This window comes from Coregonus clupeaformis, chromosome 14 (assembly GCF_020615455.1).
Source record: "Coregonus clupeaformis isolate EN_2021a chromosome 14, ASM2061545v1, whole genome shotgun sequence".
NCBI classification, from domain to species: Eukaryota; Metazoa; Chordata; class Actinopteri; order Salmoniformes; family Salmonidae; genus Coregonus; species Coregonus clupeaformis.
Window position 1 is genome coordinate 27,964,997 of NC_059205.1, and position 24,410 is coordinate 27,989,406.

Consider the following 24,410-nt stretch of genomic DNA (forward strand, 5'->3'; position numbering starts at 1 on the left):
GTGTGTGTTCCGAGTGGTTACCTGGAGGCTGGGATGGCAGCCAAAGTCCAGCAGGGTCTTGACCACCTGCAGATGGCCCTTGTTGACAGCGATGTGCAGGGGGGTCTGTCTGCGCTTGTTCCTGGCGTTCAGGTCGGCCCCACCCCTCTGCAGCACTTCGATCACAGACCCCTCGTCTCCGAAGGACGCGTGGTGCACCGCCCGGTCTCCATCCTTGTCCTGGGAGGGATATTATATACAGACCGACACACTGACCAAATGTCTCCACTGTTTACATCACAGTGAGCATCCAACTATGACTGACACGGACAGCTTTTTAGAGTATGACGTGAGACCTGTATAGGTAGACTGGGTACATAAAAATATATATCAGTATTGAGAGGGGACTATAGTATTGAGGAGGGACTGTTGGATGTACAAACCTCAGCCTCCAGGTCCACGTTGTGTTTCAGCAGCAGCTTGAGGACGTCCACGTGTCCGTTCTGACTGGCCGCCTGCATGGCTGTGTGTCCAGCACACTGACCATTCACCTACAAACACACAATATAGCACTGTTAGTGTGTTTTTGTATTTTTTGTTTATAATATAATATAATATGCCATTTAGCAGACGCTTTTATCCAAAGTGACTTACAGTCATGCGTGCATACAGTTTTGTGTATGGGTGGTCCCGGGGATCGAACCCACTACCTTGGCGTTACAAGCGCCGTGCTCTACCAGCTGAGCTACAGAGGACCAGTGCACTGCCTTGTCACTGGCAAACAAAATACAAATGTGTGTGTATTTCATTGCCAAGTGCAGTACTGCAATACTTGGGGCATAAATATGAATGCAGGCTCCTTTGGGAGTCACAGAACGTGTCTTGTCCTGGCGGGCAGATGACTTGGCACAGCTCACCGAGCTTTAAGCAATAATTCCACTGAAAGGCACCGGGGCACCTGGCCAGCCCTCACCGCACTGACACACACACACAGCCGCTGAGACAATGCTGCAGAACGCTTCCAATGAAGGGGCGGGGGGGGCTAAGACGCTCTACTAAGCAGCTCTCTGAGGCAATAGGAAATAGGAGAGTGCAGACAGCTCTCCTTTGGGGCAGGTGATGTAAGGATACATCACCACAAGGGACAGGAGTTTTTCCTGACTGTGGCCACCTGACCAGGAAAAACTCTGTGCCCCACTTATAGCTTGGTCCCAGAGTTTTCCTAGTCACGTGGAAAATTGACCCTAGACCATACATGGTGTATATTCACCATGTCGAGACAGTGAACGAAGCAAGCACTGCAGTGCACTCCAATGCCCTGGATGCTTGCATTGGGCTGAAGCATAATGTTTTTAACATGTGAGGTGTGCAGTAAATGGGTGTTACTGACTGCAGTAAATGGTGCTGTATAGAAGGGCACATCTTTCTGAATGTTTAACTGTGCCCTGGAGAAATGTCTTTCTTAATAGCATTTTTTTGCAATCTCAATTTGCAATAAATATATCTTAGGGAAAAAACAGTTCCCTGGGACTAAACTAAACCCTGAAGCTGTGAATGCAGGGATCACTTACGTCCACGTCAGGTCTCTTGAGGATGTCCTCCACCTTGGCCAGGTCGCCATTGGCTGCTGCTTTGACCAGCTCCTCATTGATGTCACCAGACTCCTGGGTCTCAAACAGCTTCTTCAGCAGCTGAGAAAGACGCTCTACACACACACACAGATGGAGAAAAACGTTACAAGTTCATCCTCTAGATCCAAGGAGTGAAGAATGTGTGTGGTGTGTACGAGTGGTCAGTGAATGTGCATGCCCACTTATAAACGGGCTAGAAGAAAAATATTTGTTTATGGTCTGTGTATATATGTGTGCACGAACACCCACTATGTGTAATTGTGTCTGTTCTGACTGTGTGTGTGTGTGTCCTGCCTACCTCCGGAGGCGTTGGAAACAGCGGAGCCAGCGGGGGCCACTTTGGTGACGGCAGCGGGGTTGTAGGTCCATGACGTTCCGCACACCTCCACCTTCAGGTCGCTGTCGGAGTAGATCTGCTGCACGCGGCCCACCTTGCCCAGGGTCTGAGGAAAACAATACATTCATTACATTGCTATAGCGTTTCATTACAATCTCAAAGAGCATAAACACATCATATTGTTAGAGATTCATTGTTAGTTTGTCTTTGAAGACAAACCAGTGCTGTGATGGAGCTTTCTCAGAAATATGTACTAAAGATTATTGAAGGTAATTCTGAAACACCTTTGAGCATTCTGGTGTCTAACACAGGGAGGGTAAATTATCTGCAATATAACAAAGGTATAGAAAACACAGGCAAAATCCCCCCCAGAAATGGAACACAACAGAAAGAGATGCCGTGTGTCTGTGCATCTAATTTCTACAAAACCATCCATTCCTCTTTCAGGAAGAAAGACTCGGTCCTTCCTTTCCAAAAACATGACAGGAAAGCATAATCACAGATGAGACTAAAGCACTGTTCTGATTATTCATTCAAAGGGAAGGGCAGTTGAACGGCTGAGCGAGAGCAGGACTTATTTCTCATCTATACAGCCAATTATCTGGGACCTTATTGATGTCCGTCAAGGGACACACACCAGAAAATAGTTCCACTGAAACGCCGTACGAGTTGAGTAATGAAAGGCATTTGGTAGCTGTCTCACTGGTTATTTGATAAGACTAAGGCTACGTTCCAATATCCACAGTCTCCAGCATACTAGATAGAATGCATGCCCGACACACTGATTTTTTCTACATAGTATGCTATTGTCAATATTGAAACAGACCAACACTACATTGCAATATACACTGACTGGCCAGTTTATTATACACCCCGTTCACGAAAATGGTTCGCGCCAACAGACAGTGAGTCCCGTGGCCATGGCATGCTATATATAGCAGGCAGACGGGCATCAAGGCATTTAGTTACAGTTCAATTCAACATTAGGAAGGGCAAAACAAAGTGACCTAAGCAACTTTGAGCGTTGTATGATCGTCGGTGCCAGACACGCCGGTTCCAGTATCTCAGAACCGGCCGGCCTCCTGAGCTTTTCACAGTGTCTACGGTTTAGCAAGAATCGTGCAACAGACAAAAAACATCCAGTCAGCGGCACTCTTGTGGGCAAAAACATCTTGTTGATGAGAGGTCGAAGGAGAATGGCAAGAATCGTGCAAGCTAATAAGCGACCCACAAAGAGTCAAATAACGGCGCAATACAACAGTGGTGTGGAGAACAGCATCTCGGAACGCACAACTCGTCGGTCCTTGTCACGGATGGGCTATTGCAGCTGACGACCACAGCGGGTTCCACTCCTATCAGCTAAAAACAAGAAGAAGCGATCACCAACACTGGACAACTGGAGTAGAAAAACAACTTGTTCTTTTAGGTTCTGGGCATTTGTTTTTCAGTCCCACAAAAAAACGCAACAAAGTAAATGCAAAGCCCTCAATGTCACTCAGAAACGTATTCCAGTGTCAGCCTGCCAGCTGGAAATCATTGCCAGTGTGTGCGCGTGTGTAGGCCCTCCCCCCCTCGAAGTATAGGCTACTGTAGCCTACTGACGTTAAGCGTGATTCAGAAATTAGGGAGACAGATTTTTTTATTAGAATGGATTAACTCTTTGTTAGCTTGTTAGCTAGCTCTGGTCCAACGTTAAGCCAAATCTCGGATGTTCAAAGACATTCAAAGTTCCTCCATAGAAGCCACTTCTCCGTTGCTATAATTCTGTGGGCCTAATTCAGATAATGCTTGTCACATAACAAGATGTCCAGCGCTTCAAGCCAAGTCTCCTCTCCTCTCTCGCTCTCTCCCCACACGCACAATTTCAGTCGCCCTACACTTGTCTGTCCAATGCATGTAAACAACTATAGCTTGCTCACTCCATAGCAAGCTGCTCTATCCGCACTGATTGGTGAAGTCATTTAATGTTGAGCTAAATGTACAAAATTAATACAAATAAGACTTGAGGTTTCAAAAGGAACAGAAAGGAACAATATAAGCCGGTACTTTTTTGGGTTCGAACTGGTTCAGAACTTTATTTTACAGAACAAAATAAATAATGGTTCTGTTTAGAACAAAACGATTGTGTGCGCAACCATGGGGCAAAACACACGGGGTTGGCTTAGATTGTTGACAACTTGTCAATTATATTTAATCTCCAATATTCATTGAAAACATAAAATTGCACAATGAGCTCTAGTCTCTCAAATACATCGTTACAGTTGTTGGTTTGCTAGCAAGCAAATTCTTGCCATATTAGCATAGACGTGACAGTCAAAACAAGACATGGTATCAAGAACAAGATCAAACGAGCTACTTACGATTCCCCACATACTAGTTTCTTGTCATTGTTGCTAGCTATCTGCCCATCCAGAACCATAACACAGCCTTCTGCCCCTTTGAAGAAGGCGCATGGTTTTCGAACGTTGTCTGCTAACCCGTCTATAGGGGGCTGCAGCAGGCAGGCAGGCAGAGAGCAGCACCATCAGTGGGTAGTGATCAAAGTAAGTACCTATCACTGGGTTTTAAGGCTCGTTAGCTGCCGAGGGTGTTGGTTTTAGTGGAGTGTTGGACCATTGTAGTGCGATGTAACAGTTTGATGAGAGGAAGCAATGACTATCCATGATTATGCCAATTTACAGACTTTCAGCCTAAAATCACAACAGCCTAGTTTATGCCATAGTCATTACATAACGTTACACCCCATTGATACGGTCATTGTTACATGGGAGGTGAGAGGAATGAAAAATGCCTTTACGCTGATGAAGGAAACACTTCCTTTTGACCACTGATGCTGCAAGTTCTGGTTTTTAGTTTTTATTGCTTATTTGAAACCCTAGTCAGAAAAACACAAAATGTCAGTGTAAGCGTTTTAAAAGTGTGTTTGTCTCTTATAGGCACCATGGCATAGGCCCTCCAGTTGTGAGGTTTAAGGGGTGTGTGTGTGTGTGTGTCTGTCTTACAGGCAGCATTGCCTCGGCCCACTCCCCGTGTCCTCTCTGCAGCAGCTTAATGCGGTCGATGTCGTAGCAGATCTGGACCAGGTCTCCTACCAGGAACTGGGAGCTGCCGCCCTCCGCCCCTGCCGCAACACCTTCCCCACTACGCACAACGTTGGCCTTGGTCAGCACCGCAGGGTTGAACGTCCACCTGTAACACAGAAATGTTGCTAACACTTTATTTGAGATGGCCTCTATGACATGGAAATTACAGTGTCATAAATATCTTTCATTAAGCCAAATAGTCCGTGTCATACTCTTATGACACAGACGTTGCTGCTTGTGTTATGACTGGATTGACATGACACCCCTATGCTTGTGCACTAGTCTGAATCATGAACTGGTAGAGCTCACCTGTTCCCACTGGGGTACTGCACCACAATGTCGTGGTCCTCGTCGATTCCACACACGGTACCAGTGGTGGTGAGGGTCTCGAACATGCCGTCTGTCCAGCCTCCGTGGCCGTGCTGCAAGGACTGGACTATCTCCAGGTCCAGGTCGATGTTGACCAGGTCTCCAATCTGCAGACCGCCTGGGTTCCTGTTGCCATTCTGCTCACCTGTGGAGAGACGGCAGGGGGAATACATCCTGGTTACACAGTTAGGGGGGTACATTCCTTATGCTATGTAACCTTTATTTATCTAGGTTAGTGTCATTAAGAGACATTGGGTGGACTAATCAGATACTGGAGAGCCTTATCTGATCACTTAATTTGGTTTCTGCAGTGCTGCATCGGGTGCCTAACACAACCCAGGTAAATCTGAGAGAAGAGAATAATTTTCCCAGCCAAGGAGATGGGATTGTGGGAATGCTGTGCCAGTGTGACCTGTGACTGCACCCAGGCTGTCTCCATGCAGCCTGGTTCTGTCAATTTCTGTGTGGTGCTGCCACCTAGTGGACATTAGCAGTAACAGCAGCCTTGCAGGGACGTGCTCCTGATGCCCTTGGACTCCACTGCAGAACACTGTGCTGGGGAGAAATTGGTGCAATAATGACGGTAGGTGTAGTGTAGTGCCACGGATTACTAATACTGTACTCACCTAGAACAGGGCAGTGGTCTCTGTAGAAAGAGCCTCCTTTGGCATCCTGGACACATTTCAAATCCGACTGAAAAGGAGAGGCGTGGGACAAAGTATTAGCTAATTATCTACTTGATTCAATCTATTAGAACTGCAGCAGAAAAATGCGACAGAGTAAAATCCCACTGCTTTACTACTGCAGTGACATTGTGTTAAAGTTACTGCAGGGTAAGGGTGGCAACAATAGCATTACCCCTCATGGCTCTGAAGGATATGGAAACATTACATTACAAAGCTCTGGCTCTGGCTCGGCAGGGCAGGCACTGCATCATATCATTTGTGATGACTCAGATGTGGATGTGCATCCACTGTGACATAGTTAGAGGGCAGCCGTGCTGATTACACGGCAGTGCAGACATCCATCCCGCTCCTCTGACAGATGAAGGGACACATCAGGGTTCACGAACAGTGGCTCTGTCCCAAATGGCACCCTATTCCCTGTATAGTGCACTACTTTTGACCACTTTTAGTCCAAGGCAGTGCACTATAAGGGAATAAAGTGCCATTTGGGATACAAGCCATGTTTATAGATGTGTGAAATCAACAAACTTCACTCTTTTTGATGCCATTATGCACAAACAGCTAAGGAAAAGGAAAACATGTTGAGGAAAGGAAAAAGAGAGAAATACATAGTATTTGCTAAATGTGTGAAGCCAAGAGACCAGACTGTGGCCTTTTAATGCTATTTGAACTAAACTACTTTGTAAAATGCAGTGTCTGACTTTGTCAACAGCGCTCATTTGCAGTCTTATTACCAATAACTTCAAAGCGTGTTACAAAAAGTGTTAAAAGTAACAAATTATAGAAACACCAACAGCAAGGTTAACCAATGACCAGGACATCAAGGGACATCGTATAACTGATTTTTTTTTTACCACAAAGGCTTCGGTTTTTCATTATTTTGGGGGGAGCAGCATATATAATCCATGCTTTAGTTCAGCCCTTCTTGAATTATGGATCGCGACCCAGTGAGTAAAAAAATGTAATAAACTTTTTATTTTTAGGAACTCAGTCTGAGTTTCAGCTTACTGTTGAGTTAGAATAGTAGAATACACAAGGTGCAATTTTGAAATGTGGTTGTGCATCATCACTTTTTCTCTTGTTATGTCAGTCACTGACAGTCACTCAATTAGCCATGTCAGCAAAACAAAACAAAATTGCTTGGTAAGTTAGTCTAGCCAGCGATCTAAACTTGTAATCTTGGCCGAACACCGACCGGGCATGCAGGGCACGTGCCCAGGGGCCTTAACCTCCAGGGGGCCCACATTTATTTTATTATTCAGTCTCACAAAGATATCATATTAACATGGCATAAGTCAAGGCAAAATGTGTAGAATTGCAGAAAACTTGCATCAAAACAGCAACATTTTCTCTATGCTCCATCGCATAATGGTAGAATTGCTGGAAATTAAATAAAACTTCAATTTCTCTCCACGGTCAAGGGGATGGGGGGGGGCACTAAATGTTTTGCCCGTGAGGTGAGGGCCCCCCCCCAACCAAATCTCGCTTAGGGCCCCCCAAAAGGGGGCATGGGTCCCAGGAAAACATATCATTTCTCATTTGGTTCACAGGCTGAAAAAGTTTAAGAACCTTGCTTTATTTAATCAGATGCCGTATACCTCAACCCCTCAAACCTACCAGACCTATTAGAATAACAAAGGACAAATCTGTTACGCAACCCTGCGCTCTGATTGGCCGCGTTCGTAAAAAAGCAGGAGTGTTCCGCACCAATCAGCACCCTGCCTGTCATTTGTGGCTCGTGTGGGACCCCTCCGCATTCTCCTCCCCTCCCACTGAAGCTGACCTTCATGTTCGCTCCCCTCATCATAAAGAAAGAAGGGAACAGATTGCCTTTCTTATGTAGATCCCCTCCCTCTTTCCAGCTGCCTGCCACAATGGGGCCTTGGCTGCTGGCTGGCTCTCCACCACAAAGGATTGGCAGCACAAGAAAGACCCCAGGCTCTGTGGTCAAACACAAAGACCACCTGACAGCTGATATTTTGTGAGTGGTGCTTTTCTCACCATCCCCTCGAAGCCCACTCTGTAGAGGTTCTTGGCCCCGTTGTCCCAGAGGACGTAGGCTGCACTGTGGGGGCTGGCTGCACTCCAGTCCTGGATCTCTGTCACCTGGGGAGGAAGAATGAGAGAGGGAAATTTGAAAAGAGAAGAAGCTAGTGAAGGCATTCACATCTAAGAGTCATGCTAAAGGCATGCGTTTGGGTTTTAATACAATCTGTTGGATATAATGTAAAATGTATTCTGTGCATTTGGGCAAATCAACAAATAATGGCACAAATATATATAATAATATATATAATTTAATATGGAGCCTCAAACAACAAAAAGAGCCTAAAGAGTAGAAAGGATGGAGTATATACAGTGAGGGAAAAAAGTATTTGATCCCCTGCAGATTTTGTATGTTTGCCCACTGACAAAGAAATGATCAGTCTATAATTTTAATGGTAGGTTTATTTGAACAGTGAGAGACAGAATAACAACAAAAACATCCAGAAAAACGCATGTCAAAAATGTTATAAATTGATTTGCATTTTAATGAGGGAAATAAGTATTTGACCCCCTCTCAATCAGAAAGATTTCTGGCTCCCAGGTGTCTTTTATACAGGTATCGAGCTGAGATTAGGAGCACACTCTTAAAGGGAGTGCCCCTAATCTCAGCTTGTTACCTGTATAAAAAGACACCTGTCCACAGAAGCAATCAATCAAACAGATTCCAAACTCTCCACCATGGCCAAGACCAAAGAGCTCTCCAAGGATGTCAGGGACAAGATTGTAGACCTACACAAGGCTGGAATGGGCTACAAGACCATCGCCAAGCAGCTTGGTGAGAAGGTGACAACAGTTGGTGGGATTATTCACAAATGGAAGAAACACAAAATAACTGTCGATCTCCCTCAGCCTGGGGCTCCATGCAAGATCTCACCTTGTGGAGTTGCAATGATCATGAGAACGGTGAGGAATCAGCCCAGAACTACACGGGAGGATATTGTCAATGATCTCAAGGCAGCTGGGACCATAGTCACCAAGAAAACAATTGGTAACACACTACGCCGTGAAGGACTGAAATCCTGAAGCGCCCGCAAGGTCCCCCTGCTCAAGAAAGCCCATATACAGGGCCGTCTGAAGGAGGAGGAATGCAAGATCTCTAGTGGCGCAGTGGTCTAAGGCACTAGAGATCCTGGTTCGAATCCAGGCTCTGTCGCAGCCGGCCAATACCGGGAGACTCATGGGCGGCGCACAATTGGCCCAGCGTCGTCCAGGGTAGGGGAGGGAATGGCCGGCAGGGATGTAGCTCAGTTGATAGAGCATGGCGTTTGCAACGCCAGGGTTGTGGGTTCGATTCCCACGGGGGGGCAGTATAAAAAAATATGTATTCACTAACTGTAAGTCGCTCTGGATAAGAGCGTCTGCTAAATGACTAAAATGTAAATGTAAATAGCTGCTGGTCAATGAAATCGCACAAAGTCAAAGAACTACGAATCCTATATAGCCTATTCCACCTCGTGCTGCAACACTGCCTGGCTGGGGGCTGTGCGTATGTGAAGAGCTGAGTGAAAGATTCATTTTTAGAAGAGCTGTGCACAGGCACAAAAGTTGGTCTAATCTACTTGAAACAAAAGTCTACTGAAGTGAGACTTTGTCCTTGTGTTTCTTGGTTATTTACATTGTTTTGTTCACAAGCTAGGTTGTTATTCTGTTTCAGTTTCAACTGCTAGGGAAAAGACAACGCTTCTACTAGTCAGGCACAAACATGACTGAGTCACACTACCACGGTAACCTCCCGCCCTTAAAGGGGCAGGTGAAATGTTGGTTAAAAGACTACGGTCACAAAAAAATGTAATTATTCAATATACCACATTAGTTACTTCTTACTAGCAATACATGTCTTGTTTTAGAAATATTACAAAGCATGCTCATCAGTTTTTCTGTGCTTTGTTGGTGTAATTTTAGCAGCCCAAAAATATTTTGGTTGGTTAAAAAAAAAAAATTGGAGTGGCTGGTAGATTTTTTTTATCTACCTGCCACAGCGGCTGGTGGACCAAAAAGTAAATGTTATGCCCTGCACCGGAGAAAGCATCTGAGCAAGTGAAACAGCCCCCCTCTGTCTTACTATATGTAGCCCATGTATCTGATTCTGTCTGGCTAAAAAGATTATGACATGCCATACATTGGCTACACATACTGAGACAGAGGGGTGCTGTTTTGCTCACTTGGATGCTTTATCTGAGATTGATGAGTCTTTCTGTCTGTGCACGTCTTGGTCAAATAAATGATCAATATTTAAATATTTTATTTGGACAGGTAAGTAGGTACGGCAGCCCCTTAAAGCCCGCCCATAACGCCGGCCCTGGACCGGAGTCAAACTTCTAGAGCGCTACGGAGCTGTTCCCTTTATAAATCTACATGGTGAATGTTAAAGCTGGAATGGCGAAACTGCCACGGTCGTTTGGAATATTACAACACATTTTTAGCAAACGACGAACACTTTGCACGAGCGATAGAACAGCATCATATGTACTGCAATTGTTTTTGCCACGATGCACGATAGCTCTGCTCCATCAACAAAACAAATGCAAGAACAGCCGTGGGGCGGACAGTGGTGCTGTTTCCCCTACTGCAGAATCCCTTTTTAAACAAATGCAACCTCGAAGTGAATTCTGTAGTGAGGAAGTCTGTGGTGAGGAAGTATGCATGTCTGTTCACAATTACACTAATGTAGGGGACTGACTGCGATGGAACCAAGAGAGCAGACCAAAGGAACTAGGCTGGTCCCCACATTCTTCACACTTCCTCCTCATCACCTTCTGGGACCAATCAGATGCTCATTCTCATCACTCCCATACATTTTATAGTAATACGTTTTATATTTGATGAGAAGCCTGGGTCATGTTCAGTGGGCAGAAAGTGAAGAAAAAATTGAAACGGGGAGGTAGGCTGCAACCTGAACTTGCGGTCCAATAGGAACACAGATTTCAATCTTCATTTGCAGAACATTTTCCTACAGCTTGGCCTACTGAACAAGGTACAGGTTCAAACAGGCACACCATAGCAAAACATTTTTTCATGTTAAATGTTTTGCAACAGAACGAGTACCTTTCCTCTCCTGCCGTTGCCTCCATCCTGGTCCTCCCACTGCCAGTCCACTCCCCTCACCACCCGGCCACCTGTGTAGATGCCTCGGGCTGTGATCTTCTTCGACTTGCGGCGAGACTCCAACAGGACTCTGTCAAAATAAACAAGAAAATGTACGTTTATTTTACTCTGAGTGGGTGGGTGAATAGTAGTTGTCATTTGATGGGTGTGAAAGTTAGCAATATTCAACCAATATAGGTTAAAGCTGGACATGTATTTATGGTGGCAGTTGATATATTAGTCCATCTATGATTTAGGTCTACAGTGCCTTGCAAAAGTATTCATCCCCCTTGGCGTTTTTCCTATTTTGTTGAATTACAACCTGTAATTTAAATTGATTTTTATTTGGATTTCATGTAATGGACATACACAAAATAGTCCAAATTGGTGAAGTGAAATTTAAAAAATAACGTGCTAATTTTTTCTTTCTTTTTTTCGTGCGTGCATTTGTATTCACCCCCTTTGCTATGAAGCACCTAAATAAGATCTGGTGCAACCAATTACCTTCAGAAGTCACACAACTGGTTAAATAAAGTCTACTTGTGTGCAATCTAAGTGTCACATGATCTCAGTATATACACACACACCTGTTCTGAAAGGCCCCAGAGTCTGCAACACCACTAAGCAAGGGGCACCACCAAGCAAGCGGCACCATGAAGACCGAGGAGCTCTCCAAACAGGTCAGGGACAAAGTTGTGGAGAAGTACAGATCAGGGTTGGGTTATAAAAAAAATATCCGAAACTTTGAACATCCCACGGAGCACCATTAAATCCATTATTAAAAATGGAAAGAATATGGCACAACAACAAACCTGCCAAGAGAGGGCCGCCCACCAAAACTCACAGACCAGGCAAGGAGTGCATTAATCAGAGAGGCAACAGATACCAATGATAACCCTGAAGGAGCTGCAAAGCTCCACAGCGGAGATTGGAGTATCTGTCCATAGGACCACTTTAAGCCGTACACTCCACAGAGCTGGACTTTACGGAAGAGTGACCAGAAAAAAGCCAATGCTTAAAGGAAAAAATAAGCAAACACATTTGGTGTTCTCCAAAAGCCATGTGGGAGACTCCCCAAACATATGGAAGAAGGTATTCTGGTCAGATGACACTGGAATTGAGCTTTTTGGCCATCAAGGAAAATGCTATGTTTGGCGCAAACCCAACACCTCTCATCACCCCGAGAACACCATCCCCACAGTGAAGCATGGTGGTGGCAGCATCATGCTGTGGGGATGTTTTTCATAGGCAGGGACTGGGAAACTGGTCAGAATTGAAGGAATGATGGATGGGGTTAAATACAGGGAAATTCTTGAGGGAAACCTGTTTCAGTCTTCCAGAGATTTGAGACTGGGACGGAGGTTCACCTTCCAGCAGGACAATGACCCTAAGCATACTGCTAAAGCAACACTTGAGTGGTTTAAGGGGAAACATTTAAATGTCTTGGAATGGCCTAGTCAAAGCCCAGACCTCAATCCAATTGAGAATCTGTGGTATGACTTAAAGATTGCTGTACACCAGCGGAACCCATCCAACTTGAATGAGCTAGAGCAGTTTTGCCTTGAAGAATGGGCAAAAATCCCAGTGGCTAGATGTGCCAAGCTTATAGAGACATACCCCAAGAGACTTGCAGCTGTAATTGCTGCAAAAGGTGGCTCTAAAAAGTATTGACTTTGGGGGGGGTGAATAGTTATGCACGCTCAAGTTCTGTTTTTTGTCTTATTTCTTGTTTGTTTCACAAGAAAAAATATTTTGCATCTTCAAAGTGGTAGGCATGTAAATCAAATGATACAAACCCCCCAAAAATCCATTTTAATTCCAGGTTGTTTAAGGCAACAAAATAGGAAAAATGCCAAGGGGGGTGAATACTTTCGCAAGCCACTGTACTAGCTATATCAGTTTTTAAAATGTTCATTCACTGTTATTAGCCCAAAACTAATTTGGTTGATATGCCATTTTAGACCTTTTCAAGAACTGAGCATCTTTGGTCGCTAACGTTAGATCGGTAGAATATTTCAAGATGTCTGTCAACAACAAATCAAGACTCCTCAACTCCATCTCTTTTGATGCAGACTTAGATCTACTAACTAATTTGAGAGGAGACTAAGCGAGCATGTTTAACTGCTCAATGTACTAAAAATGTTCCCAGTTTTGATTATGGGGACGAAAAGCCATGCTTAGCTAGCCATGAAAACAGACTGAAGCATTACAAAAACAGTGAGCAGTGCAGCTGGCTTGCCAGATGGACCCGTCTGATCATCATAGCAACACTACCAACATAGCTAGGCTATACACTTCATTTTACACCATGACAGTCCTTTAACTCTACAGCCCATCAATGGAGTAGGATACCCTAAAGTTCCCTAATCCATAGTGTCTACAGACATTTTCAAAAAGATTGAGGGCATCTGGTTCAGAAAATTGCACAATTACTTGTGTCAAACCTCTATTTGGGCATCAGCAGATAATCACATTTCCAGAAACCTTGTCTTGTCGTCTTTGACCTGGATATTCCAGCACTTCAAAATAATAAAAAGGATTTGGCTTGTTTGATTTACTAGTTGCTGGCATGCATCTTTCAGACTCTGGGTCATCCTGGGTTAACCCTTGCACACTTTGTCTATTGAGAGTAAACCAAAAGAATGAACAGCCTATAACACATATATATGGAAAAGTATCAAATGCATCATGAAATTGTCTGCTCCATAGAATTGTTATTACTTGACCGACGAGGCATGCATCCAGACTCCTTTAAAGTGGAACTGACTGCGTTTTAACTACTTTGCAGATATGAAACAGACAATCATAATCAGTAAAAAATATAAAATTCCCAGTTTATGCTTCAAAACCAACTTCATAAGAGGTTTTAAAAATAGGTTATATTTGACTCAAAATTCCATGACGTACAGTAAAGCATTGTTGGCAGAATAGATGGATGCAGTTCAATGCATAATTCACCAATGCATTTCTTGGTAGCTATCAAGTTGTAAATCACAGCTGGCCTGGTACATTGTTTGCTGCCTCCACCCATTCGGGATGCACCGTTTCAGTTTCAAATACTCAATATTTTGACCAAAAAAACCCAGACAACTGTAACTAAGGCTGGGAATGTCAATACAATCAAACTAGGAAGGGCAATGATGACAAGTCAGTCATAACGTGGCAAATAGGCTAGCGCACGTGTCAAACAAGGCCTGCGGGTCGAATAGGACACACAAGCAAGTATAAATGAGTCAACAGTTGAGTCATCTACTTTATGAAATTACAGCCTGATGCATCAGTGAATTCGACTTCAATTGCGCTGCTTTCGTGTGTCCCGTTTACAGCGTGCAGCGGAGGGAAAGTGTACAGACACATGCCACAGTTCTAGCTAGGCTACTAAAATGTGACAGTCTGGCTTCGGTTTTTAAAGCTTGACAATGAATAACCAAAAAACAGAACCTTCAACACCATGCAAAGGAGAAACATGTAGGCCTATTACAGCAACATTTGAGCAGTAGCCGGCTACTCAACTACAAGACATTTTGAGTGCACCATACAGCAATGCTGCACTCAACCGCACCAGTGATCCATGCAGTGCAAAAAAATGAAAAACATGTTTTAAGTTTAAATGTTACAACAACCTATAGCTACGTTTTTGTTCTTTGGAGTTATTAAATACTTTTGATTATGGTCGCTGCATATTATGCACATCTGCAAGCATAGCAGCAAAGGCTGGACAAATAGGATGTATCCCCTTTGTTTTAATATGTTAAAATGCTATATACAGCATCCTATGTACATAAGTGGACATTATAAAGTAGCACATTTTTTTTTGTAAAACCAAATAGGCTATCTCTGGCCTGCGAATGTTGTGTTTTTTCAATATGGCCCGTGCGCTGATTGAGTTTGACAACACTGATCGTATTTATGTAGCTTGCTATTTATTTAGCAACGCAAAAACACGGAGCCTAACGTTAGCTAGCTAGCTGCTGGGAGGATGTCATGTAATTGGAGGAGTGGTTGAGTGACCAACTTTTTCTCCTCATATCGTTTTTCGGTGGCTAGAGATGCAGGTGTCATTTGTTTAGCTAGCAAGAAATGTGAATCACTTTGCTAGCTAGCTATGCTGAACTTGAACGACTTATCAACAGTTAGCATCTCTTAGTTGTCAATCAAATGTATTTGGCATCGATCAAATGGGCGGGCAGGGAAGTTCCCATTCAGTTGTCAAAATGTGGGTTTGGACAAGCATGCATTGGCAATCAAGCGGCAGAAGGATGAGCAGGCTACTATTCCCCATCGTTTATCAGTGCAACTTTGACGGCCAACTAGCTGAAAAGGTTTGAGAGGGTTTAACAAACGTTCCCTTGTTAGATTTTAGCTCATCTCGCTCTGGCTAGCATTAGTTGTTGATCTTGTGAGAGAGAGCCTACCTTTTCATGGTTGTTTGATCAATAGGACTGAAGTTCCCAAACATAAGAGGACTCCGTGGTATTTACATATGGGCAGAAATCCATTCAGGTGTATTTTGGCTAATGCATTCTAATGATGTGAAGTCGCGCTATTGCTACTGCCTGTAAACACACAGTCCAGTTCAAAGTGAATGATGGCAGGCCAGTGTGGCAAATGACTTATTTGCATATAGGCCTACTGTAGCCCTGATTGGCTATGACACACCGGTCTGCGTAGACTCGTTCCTGGACAAGACAAACTTTTTTATTAGGTTTTATTTACGGCAGTGTCTATTAATTATCCAAACGCACGCCTGCTTTCCCACTCTATATTGCTATAGAATTTTTACAAATGCCTTACTATGTCACTCCCAAACGTTGTATGAATTTCTGAAAACGACCATATCTAAGTGCTCCCTTTTTTATTAATGTTCATGTTCCTAAAATGCTGTCAGTTCCACTTGAAATGGTAATTGGTCAAGAGAGAAGCCACAGACTCATAGCCACAAACTCCCGACAGTCAGTGAAAGAATCTAATGCGGCATAACAAAATAAAGTCCATCATGCCTTCAGTTCAGAGCAGTGTCTGTGGGGGGATGGGGACCATTAACGGTCTCAGGGGAACTGAAGTCACACATCGTTGAAAGGGTGCCAGCGGTTGCGCCATGCGTTTGGTTTGTCCCTTTGGATCTAACAAAGGGCTTGAAGCAGTTGGAGGGACTGCTATAGCAAGAAAATATCTCCACTGTATGTAATGACGCAATAACTGTCCTGGTTGCACTCTCTGCACGTTATGTTTCATACAGTTATGTTTCAGTCAGTTCATTTTGAAAACCACAGAAATAAACTAATTGCTGTTTTCATAAACAAACTTTTCAGCTCCTTTTATTATTTCAGACTTTTACATTCCTGTCCTATCATAACCATTGAGGTAAAATGTTAATATCTTCGGCTGTGAGTGATGGAAAACAAATTGGCCTCCACGACAATTTTTTGAATAATACAATGGATGTTTTGTGCACAAAGATGATGACTAAAGTGTTTTATTAGGAATTTTCAAATCTGACTTCTCTATGTGGCCGTCTATGGAAATAGTATTTCTGGGCCGGGCATCAGTTAAACTGCGGTACCGAAGCAGAACTATTGGAGCAGTCGAAAACCGTGTTTCTAGACTGGAATCATGGCCCCTTGATCATAACATTCTCCAGACAGGATTGTTGTTATGATTTGACAGGATTGTTGTTATGATTTGACAGGACTGTTGTTATGATTTGACATTTTATGCAATTGTGCTTTGTCTTTTATCTGTAAATCTTCCATGGAAGCAGATAAGACAGACACATGGCCAGTAACATGGGATTGGCTGAGGCCCCAACAACATCGCTGCTTCTGAAATAGAGTCTGAGCAGTCGCCTGGCAACAGAGAGCCATGATCGGTGGCCACATGTTGAGTCTGCCTACAAGGCTGGGCTCAGGCACCACTTCTCAAATGTCAGACAGAGACAGCCAGGGAGAAACAGAAAGCCGCAAAACAGAGAGAAAATGGGTGGGTCGCTCAATATAACCAACCATATAACCAACCAAAGGATGTAGATTAGAATTGTTATCATTTAACTCATCACTAAACAATAGAGTTTGTCATAGAGGTGGGGCTGAGTTGACAAAGCATCCCTACATATTTGTATAGTTCCAGGTTGTCTTTATTGCGGTCACACTGTGCAGATAATCAGATCTCACAATGAGTAACGTGACTGCATTGAAGATTACCTGGAACGCAATCATTGGCTTCACAGGGCAGCTGATGGTACTCACCTCTCGCTACCAGGGGTGGTGATCCTGTAGAAGCGGTGTCGCAGGTGGTGCTTGTCTCCATGGTAACAGGTGGTACAGAGGTCATAGTTGGTGCACTCGGCACACTTCCAGCGGATACCGATAATAGGCTGCTGACGGCAGGTGTCACACATGGTACCGTCATGCTTGATACCTGAGATGGAGAAGTAACAAGGCAGTTAGGAAACTTTACTTGGCTCATCGCTCTCTAGCAACTCCTTGTGGCGGGCTGGGCGCCTGCAGGCTGACTTCAGTTGCCAGTTGAAGTGTTTCCGCCAACACATTGGTGCAGCTGGCTTCCGGGTTAAGCGAGCAGGTGTTCAGAAGCGCGGCTTGGCGGGTCATGTTTCGGAGCCCGTTGGGGAGTTGCAGCGATGAGACAAGATCGTAGTCACAAAATCGGGGAGAAAAAAAGGTGGCCAGTAACCGAACGGTCGATTGTTCAAATCCCAGAGACGACGATGAGCATTTGCGCCTGTAAATCGCTCTGGATAAGAGCATCTGCTAAATGACTAAAATGTAAATGTTTTAGGTGTCAAGTGTGAAGCAATGATGCCTCTGCCTGCTGCTCTGTGGCCTCTTGACTTGCCATCTTCACCAACACAAAATAAAAGTGAGCATACAGTACACTAGGTCTAAACTCAGGGGGAAAAGTTATTCACACAGCTTGCTTTGATGATGATATCTTAAGTAGTCATCCTCACGTCTAACCTCACGTCTAACTCAATCAAACTCAACGTGCTCCAAGTAGCACACTTGATGCAATGCAATAACGTGTAACGTGGCGGTATGACAAACAACCTTGTACACATCAACACCCAAATGCATAGGCTAATTGAAACAAATGATGAACAAAAACAGGACATACGATATGTTTAGCGATCACAGCACCAGTAGGGAAACATTACCTGTGGGAGCACTGTCAAATATCCTCACGTCGTATGCACCAGAGCACCGGTAGTTGGCCGCAGTCCCGTTATCCCAGACAACAACCACTTCTTCCGGACTTTCGAAACTCCTGACAGTGCCGACATGTCCCTCTCCACCATCCTGTTTTCCCCATTTCCAATCGGGTCCACGGATCACTCTCGCACCAACTCCTTCCATCATCACACGGTTATTCCTGCCAGTAGTCATTTACGAAAAGGTCTCGCAAATAACGTAACACAAAAAATATATAGCCAACTAGCAGAATATGCTAACTAGCTAACTACCTGTGTGTTAGCAGGATAATTTTGAAAAGCAAAACCGTTCTGTTGTGCAGAAAAACACAAGTTAGCAATATATTGTTAGCTTGTAAGTAACGCTAGAACACTAACGTTACCCGTTACGTTACCTAGGCTAGCCTGCTTGCTGTAAAGTTCCAAAACAAGATAGCAGACACAAGCCAACAGTTAGTTGCAAAGGCAAATATACATTGCTAGTCAAATGTATCGTAGTGTGAACGTAACAAACGTTTAGCTAACTTGCTCGATAAAACAACAACACGATGTAGTGGAATTCAAAGCCAAGCTAACTCACTAACGTTAACTGTTAGCTAACTAGCTTAGCCAGTTAGCAACTGGCTAACGTTAGCTGCCAAAGTAAGCTGTTGAATGGCACGCACTTTCCACTCCACAGCTGTTCGTCTGCAATGTTACGGAAATAACTGGTATGTTTCAGTATCCCCTTTCATGTGCTTTTCGTCCCAAGAGCACAATAAATTGTCACCCAAGAGCGTGTAAAGTAGCCACATCGTCACGAAATGGTAGACCGTTGTTAGCTAGCTAGCTATTTAGTTAGCTAGCTAGCTTGTGCCTCTGCAAGAATGCCACCTCCACAACTTAACGTTAAACAGCTAGCGTAGATGTGTCCTTTTTGTTGGGATAATTGTTTCATTCGTAAATACGTTTATCCTATGTATTGGATTTCTGTCTGAAATGTTTTTATTTTTGTCAAATGGCTTGCAGAAGTAAATTCACTATAAACGCGTCGCCATTATTGTCAATCATCGAGCAGATGGAGGTTGACCACAAATATAACAATGAGACAGATATTTCATTGGATGTATAAATGTGAAGCATCCTCTTGGTGTTTCCACTCACTACCAAATATGGTAGTGAGAGGAAGCCCACTGGCGGGCAGTGGGAGAAGATGGAACGAGATGGCTTTTGGCCGACATTCTGCAAATTTTCTCAATACAGTTTTCTGTTCCCAAAACTAGAATCATGAACAGAGTAGACTAAGTTTTGTAGACTTTGCCCTTTGTAAAAGTCAACAAAAAAATCGCTGTTAAGCAGGTGCGCAAAGGCGAATTTAGTTATTGACACGCGAACTTCACAGAGTAGGCGTTCCCTAACGTAAACATGCAGATAACGCTAGAACACGCCAATAGGATCTCGCTTGGCTCTGCCTACCTCCTTGCTTGTTCTGCCCACTATGACTCATTTGTTCCCATTGGAAAGGACAGGCTGTGGTCTATCTTGGTTTAGTTATAAAAATCTTCGGTTTGACGACGAAGATGTTTGGTTTGGAAAACGAGGGTTTTACCGCGTTCAAACGGTAGTAGGAACAAGGAAACTCGGACATTTCCGACTTACTGATTCGCTGAACGCGGCACGTGTATAACTACAACAATTCCATGTCGGAAATTTCTGAGTTTCCTTGTTCCAACCAGCACATGAACGCGACAATGGGCTAGCTCGTGGCGTAATTTGACAAAACACTAGGTGGGGCTAAAGAAAATGTTGAAAATGCAATATGCAAAAGTTCTCAAAATGCAAAACGAGGGGTTTTATTACTTATTTTATTGAACGCATGCCTCCAATTTCTTCCTAAATGCACTTCCTCTGTTTTAGCCTAATGTTTTTCCACTCTTTGTAGGACTATGCGTGGGCTTATGATATACAGTGGCCAGTACATTAGGTACACCACCATGTTCACGAGAATGGTTTGCTCCTACAGACAGTGAGTCACGTGGCCGTGCAATGCTATTTAAATCAGGCAGACAGGCATTGAGGCATTCAGTTACTGTTCGATTGAACATTAGAATGGGCAAAATGAGTGGCCAAAGCGACTTTGAGCATGGTATCATCATAGGTGCCAGGCACGCTAGTTCCAGTATCTCACGCATGACAGTGTCTAGGGTTTACAGAGAATGGTGCTACAAAAAAAAAAACTTCCAGTGAGCGGCAGTCCTGTGGGTGAAAACATCTCCACAGCATGATGCTGCCACCACCATGGTTCACCGTAGGGATGGTACCAGGTTTCCTCCAGACGTGACACTTGGCATTCAGGCCAACGAGTTCAATCTTGGTTTCATCAGACAAGAGAATACCTCTGCTGCAGAGGATAAGTTCATTAGAGTTACTAGCCTCAGAAATTGCACCCAAATAAATGCTTCACAGAGTTCAAGTAACAGACACATCTCAACATCAACTGTTCAGAAGGGACTGTGTGAATCAGGCCTTCATGGTCGAATTGTTACAAAGAAAGAACTACTAAAGGACACCAATAAGAAGAAGAAACCTGCTTGGGACAAGAAACACGAGCAATTGACATTAGACCGGTGGAAATGTGTCCTTTGGACTGGAGTCCAAATTGGAGATTTTTGGTTCCAACCGCCGTGTCTTTGTGAGACGCTGTGTGGTTGAACGGATGATCTCCGCATGTGTAGTTCCATCCATAAAGCATGGAGGAGGAGGTGTTATGGTGACACTTTGCTGGTGACACTGTCTGTGATTTATTTAGAATTGAAGGCACACTTAACCTGCATGGCTACCACAGAAATCTGCAGCGATACGCCATCCCATCTGGTTTGGGCTTATAGTGGGACTATAATTTGTTTTTCAACAGGACAATGGCCCAACACACCTCCAGGCTGTGTAAGGGCTATTTTACCTAGAAGGAGACTGATGAAGTGCCACAATCACCCAACCTCAACCCAATTGAGATGGTTTGGGATGAGTCGGACGGCAGAGTGAAGGAAAAGCAGTATATGTGGGAACTCCTTCAACACTGCTGGAAAAGCATTCCAGGTGAAGCTGGTTGAGAGAATGCCAAGAGGGTTGCTATTTGAAGAATCTCAAATAAATCATATATTTTGATTTGTTTAACACTTTCTTGGTTACTATATGATTCCGTATGTGTTATTTCATAGTTTTGATGTCTTCACTATTATTCTACAATGTAGAAAATAGTAAAAAATAAAGAAAAATCCTTGAATGAGTAGGTGTGTCCAAACTTTTGACTGGTACTGTATATGAAGTGGAAGCATGTGCATGGTTGCAACCTGGTGTCAGAGCATTTTGTATTTTTCTGTACGTAAATCCAAGTCACTCCATTAAGTATGATATGTTACGTTTGGTATAGTCATCTCATTCCAAAATCATGGGCATTAATATGGAGTTGGTCCCCCGTTTGCTGCTATAACAGCCTCAACTCTTCTGGGAAGGCTTTCCACTAGATGTTGGAACGTTGCTGTGGGGATTTGCTTCCAGTCAGCTACAAGAGCATTAGTGAGGTCGGGCACTGATGTTTGGCGATTTGGCCTGGCTTGCAGTCAGCATTCCAATTCATCCCAAAGGTGTTCGATGGGGTTGAGGTCAGGGCTCTGTGCAGGCCAGTCAAGTTCTTCCACACCGATCTCGACAAACCATTTCTGTATGGACCTCACTTTGTGCACGGGGGCATTGTCATGCTGAAATAGGAAAGGGCCTTCCCCAAACTGTTGCCACAAAGTTGGAAGCACAGAATCGTCTAGAATGCCGCTGTAGCGTTAAAGATTTCCCTTCAGTGGAACTAAGGGGCCTAGCCTGAACCATGAAAAACAGCCCGAGACCATTATTCCTTTACAGTTGGCACTATGCATTGGGGCAGGTAGCTTTCTCCTGGCATCCACCAAACCCAGATTAATCCGTCGGATTGCCAGATGATGAAGCGTGATTCATCATTCCAGAGCACGCGTTTCCACTACTCCAGAGTCCAAAGGTGGCGAGCTTTACACCACTCCAGCCGACGCTTGGCATTGCGAATGGTGATCTTAGTCTTGTGTGTTGTTGCTCGGCCATGGAAACCCATTTCATGAAGCTCCTGACGAACAGTTCTTGTGCTGAAGTTGCTTCCAGAGGCAGTTTGGAAATCGGTAGTGAGTGTTGCAACCGAGGACAGACGATTTTTACGCACTACGCGCTTCAGCACTCGGCGGTCCCGTTCTGTGAGCTTGTGTGGCCTACCACTTCGTGCTGAGCTGTTGTTGCTCCTAGACGTTTCCACTTCACAATAACAGCACTTACAGTTGACCGGGGCAGCTCTAGCAGTGCAGAAATCTGACGAACTGACTTGTTTGAAAGGTGGCGTCCTATGACCGTGCCACGTTGAAAGTCACTGAGCTCTTCAGTAAGGCCATTCTACTGCCAATGTTTGTCTATCGAGATTGCATGGCTGTGTGTTTGATTTTACAGTGGTTTAAAGTACTTAAGTAAAAATACTTAAAAGTACTACTGAAGTAATTTTTGGGGGTATCTGTACTTTACTTCTCAATTTTTAGTCATTCAGCAGACGCTCTTATCCAGAGCGACTTACAGTTAGTTAGTGCATTATTTTTTTATACTGGCCCCCGTGGGAATGGAACCCACAACCCTGGCGTTGCAAATGCCATGCTCTACCAACTGAGCTACATCCTGCCGGCCATTCCCTCCCCTACCCTAGACCAATTGTGCGCCGCCCCATGGGTCTCCCGGTCGCAGCCGGCTACAACAGAGCCTGGATTCGAACCAGGATCTCTAGTGGCACAGCTAGCACTGCGATGCAGTGCCTTAGACCACTGCGCCACTCAGGACACATACTATTTATATTTTTGACAAGTTTTACTTTTACTTCACTACATTCTTAAAGACAATAATATAATTTTTACTCCATACATTTTCCCTGACACCCAAAAGTACTCGTTACATTTTGAATGCTTAGCAGGACATGAAAAGGGTCCAATTCACACGCTTATCAAGGCAACATCCCTGGTCATCCCTACTGCCTCTGATCTGGCTTACTCACTAAACACACATGCTTCATTTGTAAATTATGTCTGTGTTGGAGTGTGCCCCTGGCTTTCTGTTAATATAAAAAACAATATGGCGCCATCTGGTTTGCTTAATATTAGGAATTTTAAATGATTTGTACTTTTACTTTTACTTTTGATACTTAAGTATATTTGATCAATTACATTTACTTTTGATACTTAAATATTTAAAAATAAATACTTTTAGATTTTTACTCAAGTAGTATTTTACTGGGTGACTTTCACTTTTACTTCAGTCATTTTCTATTAAGTTATCTTTACTTTTACTCAAGTATAACAACTGGGTACTTTTCCACCACTGCGATTTTATACACCTGTCAGTAACAGGTGTGGCTGAAATAGCCCAATCTAGTCATTTGAAGGGGTGTCCACATACTTTTGTGTATATATACATATATATATATATATATATATATATATACAGTGAGGGAAAAAAGTATTTGATCCCCTGCTGATTTTGTACGTTTGCCCACTGACAAAGACATGATCAGTCTATAATTTTTATGGTGGGTTTATTTGAACAGTGAGAGACAGAATAACAACAAAAAAATCCAGAAAAATGCATGTAAAAAATGTTATAAATTGATTTGCATTTTAATGAGGGAAATAAGTATTTGACCCCCTCTCAATCCGAAAGATTTCTGGCTCCCAGGTGTCTTTTTATACAGGTAACGAGCTGAGATTAGGAGCACACTCTTAAAGGGAGTGCTCCTAATCTCAGTTTGTTACCTGTATAAAAGACACCTATCCACAGAAGCAATCAATCAATCAGATTCCAAACTCTCCACCATGGCCAAGAGCAAAGAGCTCTCCAAGGATGTCAGGGACAAGATAGTAGACCTACACAAGGCTGGAATGGGCTACACGACCATCGCCA

At 43.8% G+C, this 24,410-nt stretch overlaps 1 protein-coding gene across 3 annotated transcripts in view; it reads right to left on the reverse strand.

The window, feature by feature from the left end:
• The window catches only part of LOC121581063 (E3 ubiquitin-protein ligase mib1), an 85,501-nt gene extending 66,020 nt beyond the window's left edge, over positions 1-19,481 (reverse strand). For all 3 annotated transcript variants that reach the window (XM_041896428.2, XM_041896427.2, XM_041896426.2), the window contains exons 1-11: positions 18,387-19,481; positions 17,461-17,632; positions 11,177-11,306; positions 8,087-8,191; positions 6,026-6,092; positions 5,340-5,544; positions 4,950-5,136; positions 1,909-2,053; positions 1,551-1,684; positions 423-530; positions 22-219 (exon numbers count right to left, since the gene is read on the reverse strand). In XM_041896428.2, coding sequence (XP_041752362.1) covers positions 22-219; positions 423-530; positions 1,551-1,684; positions 1,909-2,053; positions 4,950-5,136; positions 5,340-5,544; positions 6,026-6,092; positions 8,087-8,191; positions 11,177-11,306; positions 17,461-17,632; positions 18,387-18,615 — 1,680 coding nt within the window. In that variant the 5' untranslated portion in view covers positions 18,616-19,481. The remainder of the gene's footprint in view (positions 1-21; positions 220-422; positions 531-1,550; positions 1,685-1,908; positions 2,054-4,949; positions 5,137-5,339; positions 5,545-6,025; positions 6,093-8,086; positions 8,192-11,176; positions 11,307-17,460; positions 17,633-18,386) is intronic.
• Between the last annotated feature and the right edge of the window lie 4,929 nt (positions 19,482-24,410).